General features: G+C 41.2%; 1 protein-coding gene and 1 long non-coding RNA gene across 2 annotated transcripts in view; one reads left to right on the plus strand and one right to left on the minus strand.

Annotated features, from left to right (window-relative positions):
• Positions 1–2,379: 2,379 nt before the first annotated feature.
• Positions 2,380–24,207, plus strand: part of LOC306968936 (serine/threonine-protein kinase SBK1-like) — a 28,217-nt gene continuing 6,389 nt past the window's right edge. Inside the window, exons 1-2 of the mRNA XM_079564522.1 lie at positions 2,380–2,621; positions 17,166–17,401. Of these exons, the coding sequence (XP_079420648.1) occupies positions 17,197–17,401 (205 nt within the window). The 5' untranslated portion in view covers positions 2,380–2,621; positions 17,166–17,196. The remainder of the gene's footprint in view (positions 2,622–17,165; positions 17,402–24,207) is intronic.
• Positions 6,347–8,049, minus strand: LOC306969354. The gene is made up of 3 exons (XR_013793313.1): positions 7,957–8,049; positions 6,665–6,757; positions 6,347–6,457 (listed from the first exon to the last, which is right to left on the minus strand). It is a non-coding gene; the product is annotated as an uncharacterized lncRNA (long non-coding RNA).

The following is a 24,207-nucleotide window of genomic DNA, read 5'->3' on the forward strand; positions in this document are numbered from 1 at the left end:
GGACAGAAGCGTAAATCTTGGCCAGTGTTATCTAAACTGGGTTGAAGCCAAAAACATGTTGAAACCCACTATTATTTATCCGCTTTCCCCAACGGGCTGTAGACATGTTGTTGCGGTGTGAAGTGGGGCAGACTCCATTTTAGGATCATGTGACTTTGCCAGGTTCACATCAGGACACATGAGCAGTTTAGAGGCAGCATTGATTCAAAATGTCTACGCTTGAAAATACGGTGGTTTCTGCTGAACTGTTGGGCCTTTTAGTTTCCCTCCACTGACAAATGCTTGTTATTATTTGATTGAATCACACCGTGAGCCGAGGGACCACTTTGGGAGCCAACGGTCTGGGCAAAATATTCACAAAAGTGCAGATATGGGGGATCCTTGGTTTTGTTGAGCAGCCATACTGCTTTGGAAAGCCCGATCTCGTCTGACCTCGGAAGATAAGCAGGTTGGGCCTTGGGTGGAACCATGATTGTGTTCTGTCGTTGTAGATGGTGGTGGTCAGAGCTGCAGGTTGACAGCCACAATTCTGTCAGCCTACCCCAGGGCAGCTGTTGTAAACCATCACTGGCTGAGTGTAAAGAGTGAGTGAACGAATAAACTACATTTTTATGGTTTCGTTTAGGTATTTCTTTATTTGAGCTGGATACGTTCTTGATTTTTTTCTTCACTTGATACAGGTCTTTATATATAGTTACAGATGCTCAAAAGGAGTAGACTGAAGAAGAAAGCTTATGTTTTACCTTTTTCTGCGAACTGCATTGTGGTTTCTGTGTTCCACATTGTTTTTCTGAATATTTTTGTTCTGAGTACTTTTTGTTGGTGTGTTTTTTGTGGAGGTTTGTCGGGTTTGTTTACTTTGAGAGTCCAAAGCTTGCCTGAAGAAAGCAGCTTTTAAAAGGTAAACAAAATGCCAGCTTATCAGCTAAACCCATTAGAGACCTACACATTTCTTCTTCTGAGACACTGAAGAGGCACCAAGAGGCCCCACACCTGCAGCACAGAGTACGCGTCACAAGAGGAGCTACAGGACGATGGTGAAAGACTGTTGTGGAGCTGCAGGAGCAAGAGGAGGTGGGGGAGCTGAACAGTGCAGGACACCATGCTCTAAAACAGGGACAAACCCATTTCAGAGGATCAGAGGAGACCGAGGGCAGCCAGGTTTCTTCCGAGTGCTACAGTTTCCCCGTCCTCCAAGGTCATGCGTGTCAGGTTGACACAGCGCGGCTCAGTCGCCGCAGCTCAGGACTAACACCTGAACACTATTTCGTTGTACGCTTGTACAATGACTTAACTTACTTAGTTGCTTATGTGCCTTCAGCCCCATAATCAATATAATACACATTTACATTTCACAATGGTACAACATAATAATTAATTAGCACTGTGCAGGAATTGACAAGTCCTTTTAACAAGTGCTTTTATCACTGGTGTAATTTTATTTCTCAAAAATCAATCTTAGAGGCCTGAAGTTTACTTTAGTAGAATCTTTATTTAACGGTGCATTTGTGTGTTGACATTGTAGTGACCCAGCGGCTGTATGAGTGGTCAGCATGGCGCCTTTACTTTCCGTCACAGTGGTCTCTAGCACGCTCCAGGATCAATTGTTCTGTTGGTTTTCTGGTCAGCAGGGAAAACCTTCCAAACAATTGATCCTGGAGAGACCACTGTGATGGAAAGTAAAGGCGCCATGCTGACCACTCATACAGCCGCTGGGTCACTACAAGAGCAAGTACGCACAAACATCAACTTTTTTCCCCACATAGAAAGTTGCATAATGCACCTTTAAGGAACCATGAACAGAGACATTAAGCTCATAGAGACAGAAATGTACTGCACCAGATTATAGATAAACAGCTAGTTTGCATCCATAGTCTCAAGTTATGCTTGAGGACCGAATCTGGTCCTTGGGCCTGACGTTGCCTCTTTGTTGAAAAGCGACTTTGACTGTTTGGAAAAGACTTACACATTATTATTTCAAAATTCTAATATTATTTACATTGTTATTAAGCATTAACTAAAACAATCGGCTATTAATGAATTTAAATAACGTATTAGTTGGATACATTAATAACAAAAATCTTCCTGTTTTTGACATCGTTTCATTATAAAAAAATAAAGAAATTCCACATTCCACATTATTGTTATTAAGCATGAACTAAACAATAGCCTATTCAGTAATTTGCCCCTGTTGGACATATTAATATCAGAAATCTTGCTGTTTTTAACGCTGTTTCATCAAACAAATCAACACACTAAATTCCACTTGAAAAAAAAATCGATATAATGCCCTTCTTATTCCTACGGTACTCAAAGCCCTTCGCCGCTCTGCGCTCTGATTGGCCCGCGCGCCTCCTGTGGGCGGGGTTTACGGCGGTGCGCACGGAGACAATAGAAATCGGCGGCTGCCTCTTTCTATCCCGGAGGAGAAAGTGCCGCGGACGGACCGGAGCGACACCAGCCGCTGAACCGAGCCGGAGCCGACCCACTCGGGCTGTTCCCACTCTCCCCATCGCCAAGCCACCCATGCCAGGACCCGCGAGACCACCGCCGCATCCGCGATAAGCGCTGGTTTATGGACTGACAGCTCGAAACAGAGGCGCATGCATCGGCCATTCAAGGTAAGACTTACGTTTTACTATCTATTGCAGTATTTTGTCGGATTTATCGCTATTGCTTTTGGCTACATTCGCATAAAAATGTAGCTTCTTGTCATGTTTTTTTTTTTTTTTTCCAGACCATTTTTTACCGTAACTGCTCATTTTATGCTTGAAAATGATCCGCTATATATTGATTGGCATAATGTTATATTGATGCAGGTGGAGCCAAAACCTTATGACCAGACATACATGCAAAGGCGTGCATTACAACAGTGGTATTCAGGCATGCTTTTTGCAATTACCTTCTCGGGACAGGACGGTGCTGTCATTGTTCCCTCTCAGCGTGCAAGCGGCTGCAATGCCAGGGCTCGCATCGTAGAAAAACAAACAAACATTGATTTCACACCACATCTATATCCATTTAAAATAAAACAATACAGCTGTCGTTACTGATTGTTTTCACTGCTTTTATTGGCTGCTTTTTTTTGTTGTTGCCCGAACGCACGGATGTTTACGTGTGTGAAATAACCTTAGATGTCTCGTGTATTGATCTGTGCGTTTTCCACGAGCTGCTGCACGTGCGTAATGCGTGCTTTGTGTCTGCAGCGCGTGCCATACATCGCCTTTGTGTGTAGTATTAGGCCCCTATGTGTGTGTGTGTGTGTGTGTGTGTGTGTGTGAGGTTCACTGTGCGCTGGAGAGAACAGGATGCAGACATTTGATTGGAGTTGGTTGGAGAAGGGAATAGCACAAATACTACAGGCTTTTTAAATTACAGTGATAAACATGGTTCAGGAAGTACAATCACCTGCCCCCTTTCTCTGCACCCTCTGCTCTTAAACCAACTTCAGCTCCTCCTCCATAAATCTGCTCTCCTCCAGCATCCTCCTGGTAGTTGGAAACCTTCTTCTTCCCATATAGTAGGTTGAGCAATGAGCGTGCAGGCTTATGCGCCGTTCTCCCCTCTGCATTTGGCACTTCCTTCAACACCAGCTCCAGATCTTGAGGCAAGGTTTGGCAAACAGCTGTATCTGCGGGGACATACGGTTGTTCCTCTCACAGACGGGGACAGGAGTGTGTGTTCCTGTATGATTATTTGTCATGGGATTTTTTTATTAGAAGTCTCCTTGTCCACTTGTGATGCCCAATTGTCCCACACAAGGTTCGGTGACTCAACGTAAAAGTAAAACCAATATCAAAGCCAGTGAGTTCTCAGCAGCACACTGTGTCCTCTCCTCTCTCTCTCTCTCTCCGGGGCTCTTCACTCAAAATAACGCTTGTCATCACAGAGAGAGGATTTGAGCTGACAGAAACACAGCCGTACAGTTGAAGTGCATTAGAGTGGAATCTGTGGTTTGGTAGAGGAGCTGCTTGAGTTGTTGTGAAGGAAAGATCATCTCAAAGTTACGAGATAAAGCTCGTTGCTGTTAACTGTAACAATTATTTGGAGTGGGTTTTTTGTTCCTTGTGCACAGGTTTCAGAAATCCTTGCACAGCATTCAGTCCGTCTCCCTATTTCCGCTCTCAAAATGCAAGCCCACACCCCGGTCTACATCACATGGATATTGATGTGAAGTTATCTGGACAGGGTTTCCGCAAGGCAATAAAAAGCATTAAGCCAAAAATGATGGCTTTAAAAGTCATTAAAAAGCATTACATTGTATTCAAACTGGAAATAAATCCACATTTCTTATAAAATATCACGTTTTTCTTAGAGACAGAATCCACTGCACTGACTTTGCTGAACTATTTCTACTGCATGTATTTGCCAAAATCTCAAAAACACAGCGGACCATTTGACAATATGACGCCATATTTCACCACCAATGAAATACGCCAAGATTTTTTCCTTTTGTGGCATTAAAAGCATTAAATTTGACTTGCTGTAATCTACAGAAACCCTGTCTGAAATGTTCACCTAGATCTGATCCTGTCAAAACTAGAGCCCGACTGATATGGCTTTTCGAGGTCCAATACCGATACCGATATGAAGGGGGTTGGCATGATATAGCCGATATAATGGCCGATATTTTGAGCAGTTTAATTTGATGTTGTTTTAAATCTCTCAAATAGCCTAAAGTTAAGCATTTATTATTATAGTAAAGGTTTCAATATGGAAATATCGGTCGACTGATTATCAGGGATTTTGATTGGCCAATGCCGATATGCACCACTGATATTTTTGGCCAAATTTTAGACATGACTGAGCTCTCTCCGATGCTGAAAACGGGATGTCTCTATCACTTTTGGTCCCAGAGATATCGGCCTTGTTATTGGACGATTTTGGCTGATATCGACTGATATATCGGTCGGGCCCTAGTCAACACTTACATTGATTAGCAGATTAGCTTTTGTACTTCTGAAGTATAGAAGTATTTTCTAGACATGCGTTACTTTACAAAAAAAATATCTTGGGTAAAGTTGAGAGCTGATGGTTTTGCACCTGGTTTTACCTGAAGTTTGGAAAACAATTGGATGAGACTTGAGCGAGACCCTGCCACAAGCAAAATGAGTATAAGAATAACCCTGTCCTATTGGCAGTTTTCAGTCTTTGAGATGGGGTAGGGCTGGGTATCGTTAAAGGGACTATACAGAGTTTAAAAATGTTAAAGCTAAGTATTTTCCTCCCCCTACATGTTTCAACAATGTCCTAAGATGTAGAATGAGCTCAGACCTGTTCACCACAACTGCCTCTAAATCCTGCACTGTCGCTCAAAAAGGTGTTCATTCGGGTCCGAAGTGCCGTCATGCATGAGCTTAATATAGAAGGTGCAGTTACACGTATGACCTGAGGTGGCAGTAGTGAGTATAAAATGGCTATCTGCCCCTTTAAGTATATCTCTACTTGGGTTACGGCACCAATACCATAACAACACGTTTTACTACTGTATGTAAAATATTTGCCATCTAGAACCAGAAAACAAAACAAAAATGTTAATTTATTCCATACAGGCAAGTAACTTTCTTAAATGCTGTCCCTGAACCAACAGCATCAAAACTTAGTCTACATTTTCAGTACCTGTTGTTGCTTTTATTTTTTCAATACCAGTAGTACCTATAGCGTTTATTCGATACCATACTGGCATCGCTTAACGGTACTCAGCCCTAAAACGAGGATATGAACTTAATCTCTTGAAATAGTCGTCCCTTGCCCCATATTTATCCAAGCACAACATCTGGATCTCACTTCCCCGTCTTAATTAAACATCACACGGCTTACGTAAAGTCATTACATAATCTGCCCTCTTAAGAAATGATCACGTTTGGTGCATGGAAACATATTCGGGATTGCTAAATAGTGAAATCTCACAGACAGTGCAGCGCAGACACATTGCAGACATGTTGAGACAGTCAGACAGAGCATCGTGGGTTGTCGTCGCCGCGGGAACGGAAAGCGGCGCAGCGGGAGGCCCCGACTGCACAGATTGACTTTATAAACATCATGTTAATCCCGGCTGTAATCTGGAGACGCAGAAAAGCACCGGCAAACGGATGGAGAATGGAGATTAGGATGAGAAAAGACAAAAAAAAGGCTGGGGAAGGGTTTGCCACCGAAACACTAGTCACCGACAAATAAATAAAATAAAACACCCAAGAATGAAGTTAAATTGTAGAGAAATTGTGTCTCCAAAACAAAAATAAAAAAGCAGTTGCCAAATCATTTATTTTGTTAATTCATATAGGCTTCTTTTGTATTGTATGATTAACATTGTTGTGCAAAATCACACTGTTTTTCATGAAATCATGTTTAGGCTCGGGAAGCTCTGCGTTCCTCTCTGCGCCCGGCTGGAGCAGTGGGATATTCGCCTTCATGTCGGTCACTTTTCTTGCTGGCCATTTGTGGTGGAGGAACTGCCCTAAAGTGCCAAAAAAAGATCAAGAATCAGGCCGTGGACATTGCAATAAACACTTTGTTTACGGTACTTGGGATTGATGGGGCACATGGACACAGGGGGAACATGATATTTGCTGGGAATTGAACCTGGGCCTGTCTTGTTGCGAGGGAGAGAGTAGAAGAAGAACACAATATTGAAAGTGTACAGGAATACAAACATGAGCTTTACCAGTTGTCGAAGGTAACAAGCAATGCTGTGGAGCGGGACGATTTCATTGGTTCAGAAAGGATGAGTTTGTCAGAGCAGTCAGGCATCGACCGGCTATGTAAGAACAAAAACATATGTTACTGCGTGTACTGTGAGGAAAAACAACAACGACAGGTGTGAGTAAACTGAAAAGTGAACACATCATGCATAATTGTGCCGTATAAACCTGCTTGGGCACGTCACCATTTACACAGATAGACAGATAGATAGATAGATAGATAGATAGATAGATAGATAGATAGATAGATAGATAGATAGATAGATAGATAGATAGATAGATAGATAGATAGATAGATAGATAGATAGACTAAAGTGAATAAACAAAGTGAATGAAGCAAAATACCATTGATCATTTTCTTAATGAGGAAATGTTACAAATTGTTGACGCTAAAACTTATTTTGCATAACATGTCTCCTGAATTCAATGAATTCCCTTTTAATTACTCTAATATAATATTAAATCTACAGCTTTTTTTGTTATTTGCAGTTTAAGGACTGCAAGTGGATTACAGCTATTTGGAAATGACCAGTATTGTAAGACAATGACAAATTCAACACATCAACAAAAAGGAATATGTGAACCGAGCACATTTTCTCCAATTTGGCTTTACCCAAATCTAAAAGCTTCTTGAAAAAAAGCATCAAAATAGTGACAAAAACAAAAAGAAAACGCAACAAAAAAGTGACAAAAGAGCGATGAAAGTGCGACAAAAACGCGGTGGAAAAGCAACAAAAGAGCGACAAAAACCTGCCAGAAAAGCAAGAATAACGCAACAAAAATGTGACAAAAGAGTGACAAAAACAGTGTGAAAACACGACCAAAAAGCAACAAAAGCAGACAGAAACTATGAAAGCATGACGCTTCAAATATGTGACAAAACAGGTACACTCGGTCTTAGCTATGACTCTCCAGTTGAGAAGCTTTTAGATTTGGGTAAAGCTGAATTGGAGAAAATGCACTCGGTTAAGGCGGAGGGTAAGAGTTCACAAACTTTATAACTGTGTATGATTCAGCTCCTCGTCTGACAAAATGTACAATAGAAGAAATGCACTTTGAACTTTCCTTTCACTTTACTTTAATGCCTTCTCTTCCTTCTTTGTAATCCTGTATGATGTTTTGTAATTGTTTTCTACCTCTACTATTTCAAATGTCTAGCAGCAAAAATCCTAACACAAAACATCAGCCACTTCACCACTGGCAATGTGTTCTTGCACAATCCCTAAACAAACAAATAAGAGAAATAAAGCCTTACCATGAAAACATTGCTGCGTAGTGCTGTCGCTGTAAAGCCGAGTCAGTTGTACTTCTCATATTTGTGTGATTATGAAACTTGCAAAACCTGTTCTTGTCAGAACTGAAAGTGCAGTCTTAACACTCCTCAGTGCCGTGTGATTTTACAGAAGTTCACCACAAATGTATGTTAATTTCCCATCCACTGTCAACAGTAGTGCCAGCCGGAGGATCAGCTGACGGGAGAAAACACAATCTGACACACAAGAGCACACTCGACCACAAGATAAAACATTCAAATTAATGGTATGTTTTCATGCAAATTGTGGTTGCTCCTTACCTTGCCGTCCCCAACTTAAACTAAGGTTCATTTAAAGGAGCAGGCCACCGTTTTTCCATACTGAAATATGTTCTTACCTGAGCATAGACGAGTTGATGCGTACCTGTGTGGTGTGTGTGCGTGCGCTCAGTCACGCAAAAACACCAGACATATTGTTAGCATTCCTCTTCTCCATTTAGCCACATGCAGCCCGCAAAAGTAAGTCTCTAGCCCAGGGGCGCCCAAACTTTCTGTCTCCGAGGCCAAAATGAAAAAGTGCCTGTGGGTCGTGGGCCAAACACGGCGATGTCAAACATGAAACACATATAACTGCAAATAATAAAAGTTACTTTATTTTATTTCCGGTAATCATATGCATTTGATTTTACTATGCAAATACCATGCTACATCAAAACCAATGTTAACTATAGCAAAAGCCAAGTTTTGGTAGGACAAGATCAATAATTGTAGCAACATAGTGCAAAATGTAAATACCAATACCTGTATGTGCAGTACCTATAGTGACTTTACCTCATTCATTTGTTAACTCAAAGAAAATGCCACATTAGATTATTTTGAAAGTTTCAGTTCAGCATACATTCCTTTATAGTTTAGTCAATTTTTAACATGACCTTTGCAATAAAAGTGTGAAAATGGGAAAGTCGATGTGCTACACTGCTCTGTGATGAACACCAAGGCACCACAACTTTGCTAAAGGAGTGAAACAGCGCCCCCAATTTGACGCTGGTGGCCAAAAAGTGTACTGCATCCATATTTACCATTGAGAATGAATGGGAGAGAGTCAGTATTAACCATACGCAGCGCAAAAGTAGGATCAGGATATAAACAGCACATTATCGCATGACAAACATGTGACACAGGCTAATAAAGCACAACAAGTGTAAGCCGTTGTTTTTTATTGGGCTACAGTCCTTCACAATATATGCGGCCCGTGACCCACCGTGGGGGATGAATTTCGACCCTCGACCTAAAACGAGTTCGACACCCCTGGTTTACACGATCGAAGTATGTCACACATAATTAAACATGTCCATTTCCTAAGCGGGTAAAACGGGGACTATATTGTAAGGCGTAATAACACCTTAGGAGCACTTTGTAAAGTTCAGACAGCTACACATCAACTCGTCTAAGCTCAGGTAAGAACATCAGTATGTAAAAATGGTGGTCTATTCCTTTAAGATCTTGCCCATTTCTATATCCAAAGTCTATGCCAGTAACAAATGATTGAAACCTACATGTGAGTCTATGGCAGAACAGACTTCTTCAAACCTCGTCTTCTCTCATTAATATTTGACGCAGTGTGAGTTTGTTCTTTCTGAAGCGCCGTCTCTTTCCCTCCCTGTGGCTCAGTCTGTGAAGTCGAGCACACTTCACTTGGGTTGTTTCAGTCTTGATTTTCTTCTGGATGTGCCGTGGTTTAGCACCGGGTTTAGTCCCAGTTTATTCCCCTGGTGTTGTCGTATACCTTTGTGCCGTGGTTTAGTCCCCGTCTTCCCTTGTGTTGGTTCAGACCTGGCCTTCGTCCTGATTCAGCTCCGGCCCGATGTGAGCAGATGTTGCAGTTGTAGCAGCACAAGTCGTATCCAAAATGCATGAGTGCTTTTCTCGGCCAGCCGCATTAGCTTAGTCGAGCGAAATGGAGTAGTGGGAGTCAGGCTCATGGCTGTATCTAACGCTAATGCCGAGGAATGTCTAATGGTCTGGAAAATTGAGCCATTGAAGTCCGTGGAGATTGTCAGATTTGATCAGCTCAGTTCTGACAATGTTTCGCCTCACGTCCAAGAGGCTTCATCAGCAGCCATAGTGAGAATGAGACAGTATATCTGGAGTTGTTTTCTTTTATCTATCTATACTTTTTGCATAGTTTAATCAGTGTGCTCTTCCAAATGCATCTATTAATTCAGATTTCCTGATCTTTTCCGCTGCCACCTGCTGCTCTCTCTTCCAGACGTCTGTGGCAGCTCCTAACCGGCCGCGGGACACTAATTTGTTCATTAAGGATTTTTCAGTCGTGACACTTTGATTTAGCGTTACAGGTGATAAATTAGGAGGCCGTGCTGTATCAGTCGATGTTGGCTCGGGAGCAGTGAGTTGGCGGAAAGTCTCTTTCTCTCACTTTTTCTCCACATCCGTATGTCGTTTTAAAGCATATAAGACGGGTTATTTTCACCAGGACATATAGTACACAAAATATGAACGATTTTTGCAGTTTCTTTCTTTCTTTCTTTCTTTCTTTCTTTCTTTCTTTCTTTCCTTCTTGCCTTCTTTCTTTCCTTTCGTTTCTTCTTTCTTTTCTACTTTCTTTCTTTCTTGTTTCTTTCTTTCCTTCCGTTTTTTTCTTTCCTTCTTCCTTTCCTACTTTCTTTCCTTCTTTCCTTGTTTCTCTGTTTCTCTTTTTCCTTCGTTCCTTCCTTCTATCCTTGTTTCTTTGTCTCTTTCTTTCCTTCCTGGTTTGTTTCCTTCCTTCTTGCCTTCTTTCCTTCCTTCCTTCCTTCCTTCCTTCCTTCCTTCCTTCCTTCCTTCCTTCCTTCCTTCCTTCCTTCCGATCTCTCTGTTTTTATACAGCAGAATGAGTTTCACAATTTGTCCAGATTACCTTACGTAGCTGATCAATCATTCAAATGCATTTAATAATTGTTTTCTTCTTGTTGCTTTTACCTTCTAATCACCTCTTTGAGGAGAACGATCGTTTGCTACTGCCTTTATTTTAAAATCAACCACAACGTCATCTGAGTTGAAGTGGCAAATTAAATATCTTCTGGTTTGTTCTCGCTGTAAAAGACAATTCCATATCGATCCTTGTGAAGGCTGTTTTTGTATAAGACGTGCTGCTGAGAGAGGCACCGATGTGAATTTTAATAGAAAACTGAATGCTCGCCGCCCGGTGCTAGTGTGAGTTTATCGTTTATAGAGCAGCCTCCACTTCATTCGTACAGTCTGCGCTCAGCAGCGTTTCAAGTGCAGTAACAGCAGAAGGACAAACTTTGCTTTGGAACATTGACGCCGTGTGGGAGCCGTTTTTAGAAGGTTGGACAAGATGACATTTTTCTTTCCTCATATTGGTTAATCTCGAGTTTCGATTAGATTTACATTTTTCATGATCATAATAATGATTCATGAACTTAGACATAACTTTTACTCAAACCTTCCACTGTCTCGTCCAAAAGCGCTGTTTCTGCTAAAGAAATGTCCCATGATGATTATTGAGATTGACCAAGTAGAAGGTGCGATTTCGATTAAATTTTGATCAATTGCCCAGCCATATATGTTTTAACTTTTGTCAACTGCTGTGTTTGTGTGTTACACATTGTTTTACTGGCTGCTTTAGTACAGGGGTAGACTAGTTTGCTTCGAGGAGGGACGATTTTCATCATTGCCAAAACACCAAGGGCCGAACCTCACCATTGTAGCTCAAAGTAAAGAACCATTACCTGCAAATGCCAATGTTTTACATTATATACGACATATTGAGATGATCGGCCAGGAAACTTAAGAAATACTGACATAATTTCCCACATTTCCAAGTACTTTAACAGTTATTTGATCTCTTACTTGTATAACTATATTCCTCAAAATCCCCTTGGGGGCCAGAGGTTCTGTGCTGGTGGGTCGGGTCTGACGTTGCCTACCCCTGCTTTAGTACGTTTTTGTGGGGTTCAGTGGATTTTCTTACTCCATAGTCCATAATGGTCCTGAAGAAAGCATCTTTTTAAAAGTGAACAAACAGCTAGTGAACGAGCGAAAGACATTTGAGATCAACAAATTTGTCCTTCTGAAAAACTGAAGAGGCGCCAAGAGCCCCCACACCTGCAGCACAGTGGAGGCATCACAAGAGGCGCAATACGAAGCAAGGAAGGGACAAACAAGGAGGTATCAGGGCAAGACCAATTGCCGCTGGCTGCTGTGCTTTGTGACGACAACACTAGGGGCCACCATTGCTGTACCACCTCCATAGCCGCTTGTCCTCCATTGGAATGCATTGCACTTTAGACACGTTCAAAACAACTTTAGAGCCTGGTGCCTAGTTTCTTGGAACTTTCTACCGCCAGATATTCCTTCTGTGATAACGCTGGGTTGCAATTAAAGGGACCAGGCTGTTTTTTGTGAGAAACATTTTACAAATCTTGTTTACTAATGAGGGCCGGAGTGTTAGCATTGGAGCTGCGCGGCTAGGACTGAACGACACGTCACACAAGGGCCGATTCTACAGTGAAGATCCCGCCCTTATGCCCTTTTTAGGAACATTCTTCGTCAGAGCTGGAGGAGGAGAAGTCTATCATTATTAGTGTTCTGGTTAATGGACGTTCACTGTAGAAGATGGTGAAAGACTGTTGTGGAGCGGAGGGAGCTGCACAGGAGGAAGAGGATGGAGAAGGTGGAGCTGACCAGTGCAGGACACCATGCTCTGAAACAGGGACAAACCCAGATTCAGTTCACATGCTGCACATTTAAAGCACACCCAGGAGCGTCATTTGCCAATTGCAACCACTGAAGAAGTGATTTGGATTGTGGGTAATTCTGCAGAGACTCATAAAGACTCATTTAAAAGCTGTAAACTTGGTCTAAGAAAGACACCCCGCCGCAGTGCCAGGTTTACTCGGAAAGCATACTGTCCCTATTTTTGTGTCACTTTGATTGTTTTCACACTTGGAGCTCAATTAAAACCAGCTACAGCATACAAGCGAGAGCGGAGACAGGCTGGCGTCCAAAAGCACAGATGGGCAGGCGGCGAACGGGACGGGGCGAGCATCCTGTGGAATTCAGCGCCTCCTCATCCGCGCTAACGATCCTGCCACGCCATCAGGACGTCTCTATCAGAGCAGGAGGGGTGTTGCTTGGTTTTAGCAAAGACACGGAGGTGAGACAAGCTCGCCAAGAATGGAAGCAGAATTAGACGTGCTGTATCTTCATTAAGAAAAAATATATCCCTGGAGTTGAGCAATTTTGGAAGGAAATCTGACTGCCAATTTTCTGACATATTGAAGGAAGATGCCCAATGACCTTAAAGAAGCAAACAAACAAATATAAACAGTAATTCATTTTAACTAGAGATGCAACGATCCAGCTTTTTTGCTACCGATACCGATACTGGGGTTTGAGTTTCTGCCGATATCCGATTTTTACCGATACCAAGAGACTTTCTTAAAAGTTTCTTTCTCTGAGTGAAAAATTTAACTGACTCTTTCCTCCATTTTAAGATCAATAAGTCATATTATATTTTCCTATTACAGATCAATTATATCTATTGATAAACTCTTGGATAAACATTTAACAAGGATGACTTTTCTTCACTATGATATCCTTGGGTAAATGACAGGCTTTAGGCTACATTAATACAAACAACTCACATGAAGTGATCTGATCATTACAAATATGTGAGATCAGTTATTTCTTAAACTAAAATACAAACACTTGGCTTCAGCAGTGGTTATTTTATTTCATTAGGCCACTTTAGGTATTTCTATAAAAGTTTCTGACCCAGCCTAGTTTTCGTTAGCATAAGCATGCTCCCACAAGTTTTAGCATGGTATTGCTAACCGCAGCATTTTGACCGGTGATCAAAAATACATTTGCGGTGATTAAAACTAACTCAGCGACTGAATTCTCGGATATTTGTAGCCGATATCCGATATCGTAGTTTTCCAGTATCTGACTGACCCTTTTTCCCGCCGCATTTTCTCCAGTTTGGCTAAGACCTACAAAACTGATCATAACGTTTTTGTCACGTTGTCAGCACTTTTTTGACACATTTTTTAACCTCTTAACCCCCACCTGAACCAAGCACATATTCTTCAAATCGAAATCGTCTTGGAGGGAAAAAAAGCGTCAAAAGAGCGACAAAAACATGCCGGACAAGCAACAATGAGACGATAAAAAAGCGACAAAAACACGATTGAAGAGTGATGAAAAAGCGACGTGAAAGCCACAAAAAAGCAGAAAAAACCTTCCAAAAACATAACGAAAACGCAACAAAAAGCCACAAAAATGCTTTGGAAAAAGTGATGAAACCAAGACAAAAAAGCGTTGAAAAGGAATGAAAAAAGAGAGAAGAAAACACGACAAAAACGCTTCAATAATGTGTTAAAAACGCTACAAAAATGTTGTTTTCAAATGAGCCATTACACTGGCCTCGAAGCTTTTCGATTTGGGTAAAGCTAAACTGGAGCAAATGCGCTCGGATAAAGTGGGGGTAAGAGATTAAGCCTGTTTTTGTCGTGTTTTGGTCACTTTTTCATTGCATTTCTGTCGCTCTTTTGTGAGTTTCTTGGTGATTTTTTTATGGCTTTTTCATTGCTCTTTATTCGTGTTTTTGATGCTTTTCTTATTGTTACTTTTCCAGCACGTTTTGGTCGCTCTTCTGCCGCATATTTGTCACATTTTGGAATTGTTTTTGTTTTGCTTTCCTCTTTTTTAAAAAACTTTTTTGTCGTGTTTTTGTTGCTGTTCCATTGCTATTTTTGTTGCGTCTTCTTCACGTTTTGTCATTTTTCAAATCACTTTTTTGTTGCTTTTTCACCACCCTTTAGTCGTATGTTTTTGTCGCTTTTTTATTGTGTTATTCTTACTTCTCCCTTTGATCTTTGCCACTTTTTTGCCAAACTATAGAAGATGTGCTTGGTTCCTGTGCGGGTTAAGAGGTTAAACTATAGCGTATATCATTACGTGGCCCCGGACAGGTGAAGTCAATAACTCTGGCCTATTATTACTGCCTGTCAGTGTCAGTAGGCGGCAAAATATTTGGCAGAAAGTGAGCCTCCGTTTTCTCAAAGTTGAAAATTGCTAATGGTCTGAGTTTAACGAGGGCCAGACTGTGAGGGGTAAGGAAACCGGGTCGGATCGTCTCCTTCTGGATGTTTCTATAAATAGTTGTTTTGAGTTCAACCAAAGTCAAGACGGAAAACTTTTAGCTGTAAATAAAACTTGGTTGAAAGTATAAAACTGTCTCTTTGGAGGTGCATTCACGTACATAGGTTAAACTCGTGACCGTAGAAACCATTGCTTGATTTTGTTTGACTTTAATGCAGGGTTTCCAGGTCTGCAGCGAACATTAACATTTCTTTAGCGTCGCTGTGTTGTTTAGTATTGACAGGATTCCTTGATGCTGTCGGCGAATGTACAACTCGCCCACTCAGCACTGGCACAGGATTGGCTCAAACCACCAGTGCGGATTCAAAACTTAAAACTTAAACAAACCACAACTCTAACGCAAGATTGATTTTTTTTTTTTTTGGGTGAACTTCGTGAAATCTCCCAACAGTCCAGCTTTCAGTGCAGGGCAGAGTTGATGCAGAGATGGCAGGTTGATGGAGAGGAGATGTGCATTTATTTGTTGAGGAGAAACGGTAGCGGACAGTGATTGGCAGGAAGTAGAAACAAGTGGGATGTGCAGCCGTCTTCATGGTTGAATCCATGCATACGGTTTTGTTTATTAGAGTAAAGGAATTGATTATGTATTGACTTATCCCCTCCTAAAGATTCTCTACCTGGATTTAACTGTTGTGATGTGTGTTTGCTGCAGTTGGTCAGGTCTAGCTTCTCTTCCACTGGCAGACACGACTCAGCCCAGTGCCTGGTCAACCTGGTTGGGTGAGCTTTTCGACTGCCGAGGCCAGGGCCAAACCGGTCTGACCAAGTTTAAGTTGTGGCACCAACCTCGATCTGTGGCCAAAGCGCTAAACCGTGACTTATGTGGCGTAAACATACGTTGGCCTCTGACTAGCAAACGAGAGAGAGGACAGCCCTCACTATTAACATGCAGGTCATACAGATTTAATATTTCACAACATCATACCGCTGTTCCAAAAGGGAAGTTTGCAGATATTAGCATTTAGCCGCTGTTACTTAGCACAACTTTAACTGATGTTAGCGTAGCATTTGCATGTTGCTTACCTTCATGGTTGTCTTTGAGCTGCTTCTTTCCTCTAGTATGTGCCTTGGCACCTCTGAATGAGTCCATGACCCCCACCAGAAGGCAGCATTTGTCCACATTTGTTCTCATCGCAGCTCTAAAAACTTTTAATGACGATCTGTACAGCGTGCACATCTGTGGAGGCGATGCCCACAACAATTGTGGTTTTACAGTGTAGTGGAAGCACAAGTGTGTACTGGGTAGAGTCGATACGTGAGAATGCGAGTACAGACCTGAACATCCTGAATGACCAGGTTATTCCATCACTGGATTTCTTCTTCCCTAACGGCACGGGCGTATTCCAAGACGACAATGCCAGGATTCATCGGGCTCACATTGTGAAACAGTGGATCAGGGAGGATGAGATGGATTGGCCACAACAGAGTCCAGATCTTAAAACCATTGAGAATCTTTGGGATGTGCTGGAGTAGGCGCAGTGGTCACACTCTCCCATCACCAATACAAGATCTTGATGAAAAATGAATCCAGCACTATTGACATTGCAGAAGCCCATTATAACGATGCAAGTCCTACAAAATATTAGAGCTTGTGACCCTTTATTTTGGCATGACTTTTTCTTTGGTCAATGCATTTATTGGAATGACGGGTTTTTTGTTGAGAGGCAAAGGTAGCAGATGACATGAAGATGACTTGAAGGAGAAACAAGGTGCTGTTGTTTTGTATTATATAGGTCAGCTACGAAGGAGGTAATAATAAAGAGCTTTCATTCGGTGTCAAGAACAATCCACCCAATCTTTTCCAGTATAAGTCAGAAATAACAACGGAATATGACTCGTACAAGTCTCTTTACTGATCTTTATGAACAATACGATGTTGCATAAGAGTTTCTGGCTTGACCACAAAGCTCCAGTCACTACATGAACCTGCTCTGTGTGTACAATACAGTGCATTGTATGGGAACAGGCTGTAACCACCTTTCCTTCCTGCTCCTCCCTCTGTCTCTGTCTCTCTCTCTTCTCAGGACATCCCGTGAGCCACGCCCTCTGACCATCATGAACCTGTCAACCCACGCCCCCCGCTCCTCTCCCTCCTCTTCTTCCTCCTCCTCCTCTTCCTCCATAGACATCCTGGAGGAGCTTCAGCTGATCGCAGCCCAAAACCTGGAGCGAGTGGACATCAACAAGTACTACGAGGTGGTGCGCGAACTCGGGAAAGGCACCTACGGCAAAGTGGACCTCGTCGTGCACAAAATCAGAGGTAAACTTGTCATGACAGTGTTCACAAAATATCTAAATGTTTCCACGCAGTCCAAGGGATGCTGTTTAAGAGGAATACGTTTTCACCAGTCACAGAAAGCTATAACACAACCCGAAAGCTCATATTCTGTGAGTCGATCCTAATTTAATGCATCAAGTATTTTACAAATCTTTAGTGCTTTGCTTATTAATAAAATATGATGCTTTCCACATCGATGCACTTCAAACCCAGCACCGAAAGAAAATCTGTCTTTTGAGTAAAATCTTATGGAGATCAATGAAAAGGGAGTGAGTTAGAAATAGGGCTGCAAAAAACTATATCCGGAAACCTACCCTTGGAACATTAGGCAATCAGAAATGTCCATATTTTTTTTTAAAGGTGAATACACAGTAAGTGAGCTATAATTTAGATTGCATTATTTTTAAACCATAAAACATGTATAATGAGTAATTTCACACCTGCCCTGATCAATACAAGAAGTGAAATGAATCCTAAGTCCCAGTCTACAGACCCACAGGCCCATGTCAAACAACACAAAGCACAATTCTCAGCTTTAAACCTACAGTGGTCCCTCGTTTATCACGGGGGTTACATTATTATTATGTTTTAAGGCTGTCAAACCCCTCACACGCTTTATTTTTTGTCTAATAAGATTTTTAGATGTCACATTGTGCACTGCGGGGATGGTAACATCATGAGCTGCTCTCGTCTCTGCTGTGCAATGGTTCAAAGTAAGAGACAATCCAAGCTACGACCTGAGTTTTATCTTATCAGTTTCAGGCTTCAGAGGGCTTGTGTTAAGCTGAGGCGACACATGCTCATGGTGTTTTTTTCCGTGGAAAAGTGCAGAGAAAGTCCTGTAAAACCCGTTCAGTCAGACCCGCTCATGCCCGGCCTGTTGCTGTGACTCTGGCGGTGTGTGTTGTGCGCTGACACTGACAGAGATCCTCTCTGCAGCGAGAGGAGGCTCACTCTGCGACTGGTCGATCAGGAGACAGAACACAATGCGCATATGGTGCATTCTAAAATTGTAAAAAGCATGCAAAATGTACCAAAAAAATTAAAGGTGAACCACGTTGTAGAGCCACTGTACTGTAGATTTTCCAAGTCAGTGTTGCTGATTCTTCAACGCTCTAATCTGCTCTAACCTTCAACGCTTGCCAACCTGGGTTACGCAAGCTCTTAGCAGGGGGTACTTGGAACAATGACACTGAAAACCAATTCAATATTAACTGTTTAACCTCTTAACCCCCACCTGAACGAGCACATTTTCTCCAGTCTGGCTAGATGCAAGTTCGCCATTTTATACTCACTATTGCCACCTCAGGTCATGCGTGTAACTGCACCTTCTATATTAAGCTCATGCATAGGACATTGTTGGAATATGTAGGGGGAGAAAAATGCATAAAATGCATTTTTAAACTCCGTATAGTCCCTTTAAGTCTTCATGAAAAAAGCGTCAAAAAAGCTACAAAAACAGGCATGATACCGCAACAAAAAAGCGCCAGAAAGTGACCAAATATGGCCACAAAAGTGCAACAAAAAAAGTGACAAAAATTAGAGAAAAAACGTGAAAAGTGTGATGTGAGGAAAAAGATCCTTTTAGATCAGTTTTGTAAGTCTTAGCTTTCAAATTAAACGTTACACTGGCCGATAGACTGTAAGCTTTTAGATTTGGGTAAAGCCGAACTGGAGAAAATGTGCTTGTTAAGGCGGGTGGTAAGAGGTTAAATGGCTATTTGATAGTTTACATGTATATATATTTAATAGTTATTTGAATTTCCCTTCCAGCACTTTATAGTTAATTCGTTTTTCTCGATGTTGAAGAACCAAACCATGTCACACACTGTACTTTTTTATTCTGAAGCTTTTACCTTTTTGGTGAAGCTTAAAAAGCGTGGAGCCCGTGAAGGCCCCGTGTCCCGAGGCGACGCCGTCTCCTTTTGCATTAGCGCCGATGTACTTTTCAAGACGGTGATTTGGAGTCGTTATGTAATATTCGTGCTCTTTCATGCTTCAGTCTGCTGCACGTTTGAGGACGGGCTGCACCAGAGGCTACAGCGAGAGGGGAACACAATGGCTTACAAACAGACGCACTTGTAGCGTTGAGAGCGCTTTATCCGGTGTTTTAAAGAAAGAGGCGGAATAAAATGTGAGTTGGAGAAAGAAAGAGGTTTGTACAGATTTTGAATCCACGAACAATTAACTCTCGTAGCTTTGGAGGAAAGCAAAGAAGGCGACAAATCAGCTGAAGCTTTTATTACAGCCAGTGTCATTTTTGTCGGCTGAAAGATTTATTATTAATTTTAGAACTAAACTAAAAATAATAATAATAATTGAAAGAAGACACTAAAAAAGGATTTGATTTAGATGAAATTAACATGACATTTTCATCGACAACTAAATTAAATTCTGTGTTTAAAATTAACACAGGTCCTGCAGTTCTATTTAATCACGGTTTTCTGATTCATGTTTGCACAGAGCTTTTACTTTGGCAGTGAATTTAAATGATATGAATGATATGAGCCTTTGAAGTTTCGCTGATTATTGTCTTTTTTCATTTTTTTGATTGACATTTTAGTCATAGTTTTAATTTTAATCAGTACTAAGTAACTCATGCCCCTAGAGGCCATAAGCGCCACTGCAGGTGTCGTAGCATGTTGCCGTTTTTTACTCATTAATTGTCCGTGAGAGTAAATACTACGCTGACAGAAAAGACAAAGGGAGAGAGGGATATTGTACATCCAATTACACAATGGAGATCATTTTTCTACTCAAACTTGGCTGTCGATACTGTGTAAGTGGCGCTAGTCCGCAGTTAGCTTTGCCCGTTAGCCTGTTAGCTTCTTCTTCGTGATTCCATTAGTGTGTATTCACCTTATTCCGCCCCGCCCACTTTTGCCACATTTTGCGTTGTCTCGGCACCTCGTTTTCCAGACACTTCCGGTCGAGCGCGAAGCCCGTTCATTTTAACGGAGAACGAGGGAAAATATTCTCCGCTCAAATCTGATGTTTAGTCGATTGATTTGTGTAAAATGTCCGATGTTCATTTGCACCAACATGTCGACACTGCACCGTTTCTCTGTGCGGCCTGAAAACGGCTTTGTTTTCATGTAGTGACTGATTTTATGAGGACTTCTCCAGTCCCATGTTAACACATAGGAGAAAAGGGGCGGGCACAATTCATGGCGGCGCCCACGCGAGCCTCCGGAATAAGGTGAATTGGTGAAGGTTTTAGGTCCCCCAGAGGGCCTAGGGAAAGGATTTATTAAGGTAAACAAGTTACTAAGTACTGCTTTAAGTCTAATTTTAGTCAGCAAAAAAATATGAAAATTATGACAAAAATATTTTAGGTGACAAAATCAACACTGCTGCCAAATACATGGACGCAAAAAACTGCCCATTTCTTTATTAAAATCCATAATCCATCACTAGATAAACTAATGTGACGCTAATGATTTACCAGCATGCCGTTAGGTGAAAGTGAAAGCTCAACATTTTGAATTCCTGAACATCCAGTCCTTTACTTCAGCGACGGACAAGACCAGTTACCTCATCCAGCCCACGGTGCGGTGTGTTGTGGGCGACTGTCATTATATAAAAGTCTTTTCAGAAATGTGCTCCTTTTGTAGTTTTTGTTGTTCCTTTTACCTGAACAAGCCGCGCTCGCATTGTAGAAGAAATAAATAACTCTCCAATCAAAAAAGGTGACACATCCAGTGCTAAATATAGACTTGTGACTGTGCGGATTTTGTGATGTTTTGCTCTGGGGAATTGGGTCGTGCTTTTGTCGCTCACACTGTCACAGTTTACAGGCTTTGCTCCTGAAAACCTGCTAATAAGGGAGTTACAGTCGAAACCAATATCAGCCTCTTCAGTGTATGCTATATCAGGTTACACATACAAACTAATATATATATAATAGTCTACACCGGGGGCTCCGAGGCAATTCTCAGTTTAGAAATCCAATTTACATCTTCTGTGTGCTGCAGCTAGGGATTAGCACAATTAAAAAAAATGCCATGAGGATGCTCTCTGGATCGAAAAGGAAAGGTTGGCATTGGCCCAAAAAAGTAGGTCCTGTTGAATTGCTTTTATCCTCTTAACCACACGCTGAAACAAGCACATTTTCTCTAATTTGGCTTTGCCCAAATGTAAAAGCTTCTTGAAAAAAGCGTCAAAATCGTGACAAAAACGAAAGGAAAACGAGGATGAAAGCACTACAAAAAAGCAACTAAAGAGCAACTAAAAAGCAACTAAAAAGCAAAAAAAATCTATGAAAAGAATTGGCAAAAATTTGATAAAAAGCAGCAAAAATACAAAAAACAAAACAAAACAAAAGTGGCAAAAATCAAATAAAAAGGTGACAAAAAGAGCTGCAACCAGGGAACCCAGGGTGCTTAGGGCGCTACCCTGGTGGATCATTTACGCATTACAGGCAATATTAAATACATAGGAAATAAGCGTTTTTGGGGACAATCTTGTCTCTCAGCACCCCCAAGGCAAAATATCTTCCCACGGCCCTGGCTGCAACTATTATTTTTTACGATTAAAATGAAAGGTGTATAAAAATTGCATTTTTTTCAAACTTTTTACCACAAAAAGCTAAAGTGACGCCACTTGAACTTGTACTGAACCTAAAGACGAGACACAGACAGATATTAATGAAATTTACAATGTACAAAACACTGCAGACCCTAACTTTAAAACAAAGTGATTTTTCATCAAAAATACAAAATTGTCATGTAATGTTTGCCTTATGTGAGTCTGTCTTTTGCAGAAAATGATTAATCGATGTTGTCAACTCTTTCAATAATCGATTAGTTGTCGATTATTCGATTAGTCGTTTCAGTCCTACAACAAAGCTAGACTAAAAATAGACTGGCCAATATGATATGAGATTTGGGTAATGCCGAACTGGAGACAATGCAGTCGGTTAAGGTTAAACTAAGATGATGCTACTGTGATATATAATGAAACACAACTAACTTCAGGTGAAAATTGCAAAAATGCAATTAGATGTACAGATGATAAATATTGAGCCCAAAATGTATTGTTTATCTGGATATAGTCATTCTCGTGACAGCTTTAACAAGCACAGATTTTTACAATGAACTCTCTTTGTCGTTTTTAATTAGTTGTTCTGGACACAGTGTCCTCATATTACTATTATCTTATACATTTTAAAATGTTCTTAAACTCATATTTTGACATGGTGGAGTTTCTATCGTCAACGTAACTTTGGCTCTGACAGTTTACTGAGTGTCTCTCTCACTCATCACTCCCTTTCACTTGAAACTGTTCTGTCAAGTAAAGCCTATGGACCAAAAATCCTTGATAAAAATGTTATAGCAAAACTATATCAAGAACAAAACTCACATCAAACGTCAAACTTTATTTAAAAAGCCGCAGTTTAGGAGACCTTTTAACCCAGGCATCATACACAACTTATTTTCTAAAGTTTATCTGCTTCTACCAAACCGTAATCACAACAACAGTATCAACAAAATCCACATAATTCGCCTCATAATGTTTTGCCCGAGTGTTTTTCTAATTGTCCTACATTCGCTTCGCTCAGACCAGATGCTGCGTTTGATCTCACAGGCAGCTGTTTTCAGATATAGGCTAAATAAACAGACGGCTTTGCCCAACCTAACCAAACAACATGCTAATTAGCCAGGCGTCACCTTGGAAACGGGGCTAATTATTGTGTTTTAACAGGATCTGAGGGTGAAATGTCACCCTTCGCAACTGGCAAATAAAACAGCCCTGATTAGCCTCATGTAACCCAAAAACAAGCTGCTGATGGGGATAATAGACGATTATTCTATTCAGTATTTAATGTGCAGCGCTATATTACCTTCAGCTCTGCAGCAAAGGAGTTTGACACAATGTGAGTCAACAATATTTATGATGCAAGGACAACCTGACCGACACCAGTGATAAATATGGACTAAAATATTACCAGCACTAAAGCCAGGCCAGCCACAACTTTTACACATGGATTGGAAATCGTTTGTTCTTTTATTTTTTTTCAAAACTAGCAAAAGGGATCCTGAATAATGGACCAGACAAGAAACACCTCATGCTTAACAGTTCACAGCCAACTGTCTGGTGTCCATTTTGCATACTGAAATAGAATTATGCAGTACTACAACATGTAACAATATCTCTACTCAGGATGAAAATGAAAAACAATTGATTGACATTGACATTTTTACGTACTCGTAATCATTGCTCAAGAAGAAAACAGGCACCAGAGAGCGCACGTTTATGTGAAGAAACCAGTGAGTCAGTGTCTAAGATGTTAGCATGCTACTAGTTAGCTCCGCTCTGACCCCTCCAAGAGAAAGCCCTGAACCACAAACATCTAGCCTTTGATACAACATGAGTTATGTTCATAGATGTGAGCCACAATTGTGTTTATCGTCAATGGTTGAAGCTAAATGCTAACCGGTAGCATGCTAACATCTTGAGCAGCTTAAACAATGACTCAGACTGAGACTCTGTTGACATGGCAAACTGTAAAAATCCCAGAGAAAGGTTTTCCGTTTCCTCTTTGATGTGGTAATTTAGTTTGAGGAGTGAGGCTGATCTTTAGTAAATCCTGCTCGACAGACAGAGCTGCTACGTCTGTAAAAGTTTCCATTGCAAACTTGCCAACCTGGGGACTTAGACGTTTAGACTTGGCACGGATTGAGACTTTGTGGATTGAACCGACGACTTTCCACTGAGTCTTTTCCTCACTTACTTTTTCTGCTTTGTCAAGATGAACCTCTTAAGCTCTTTGACATTGCATCTTTCCA

The sequence above is a fragment of the Gobius niger genome (genome assembly GCF_951799975.1).
Source record: "Gobius niger genome assembly, chromosome: 10".
In the NCBI taxonomy this organism is placed as follows: domain Eukaryota; kingdom Metazoa; phylum Chordata; class Actinopteri; order Gobiiformes; family Gobiidae; genus Gobius; species Gobius niger.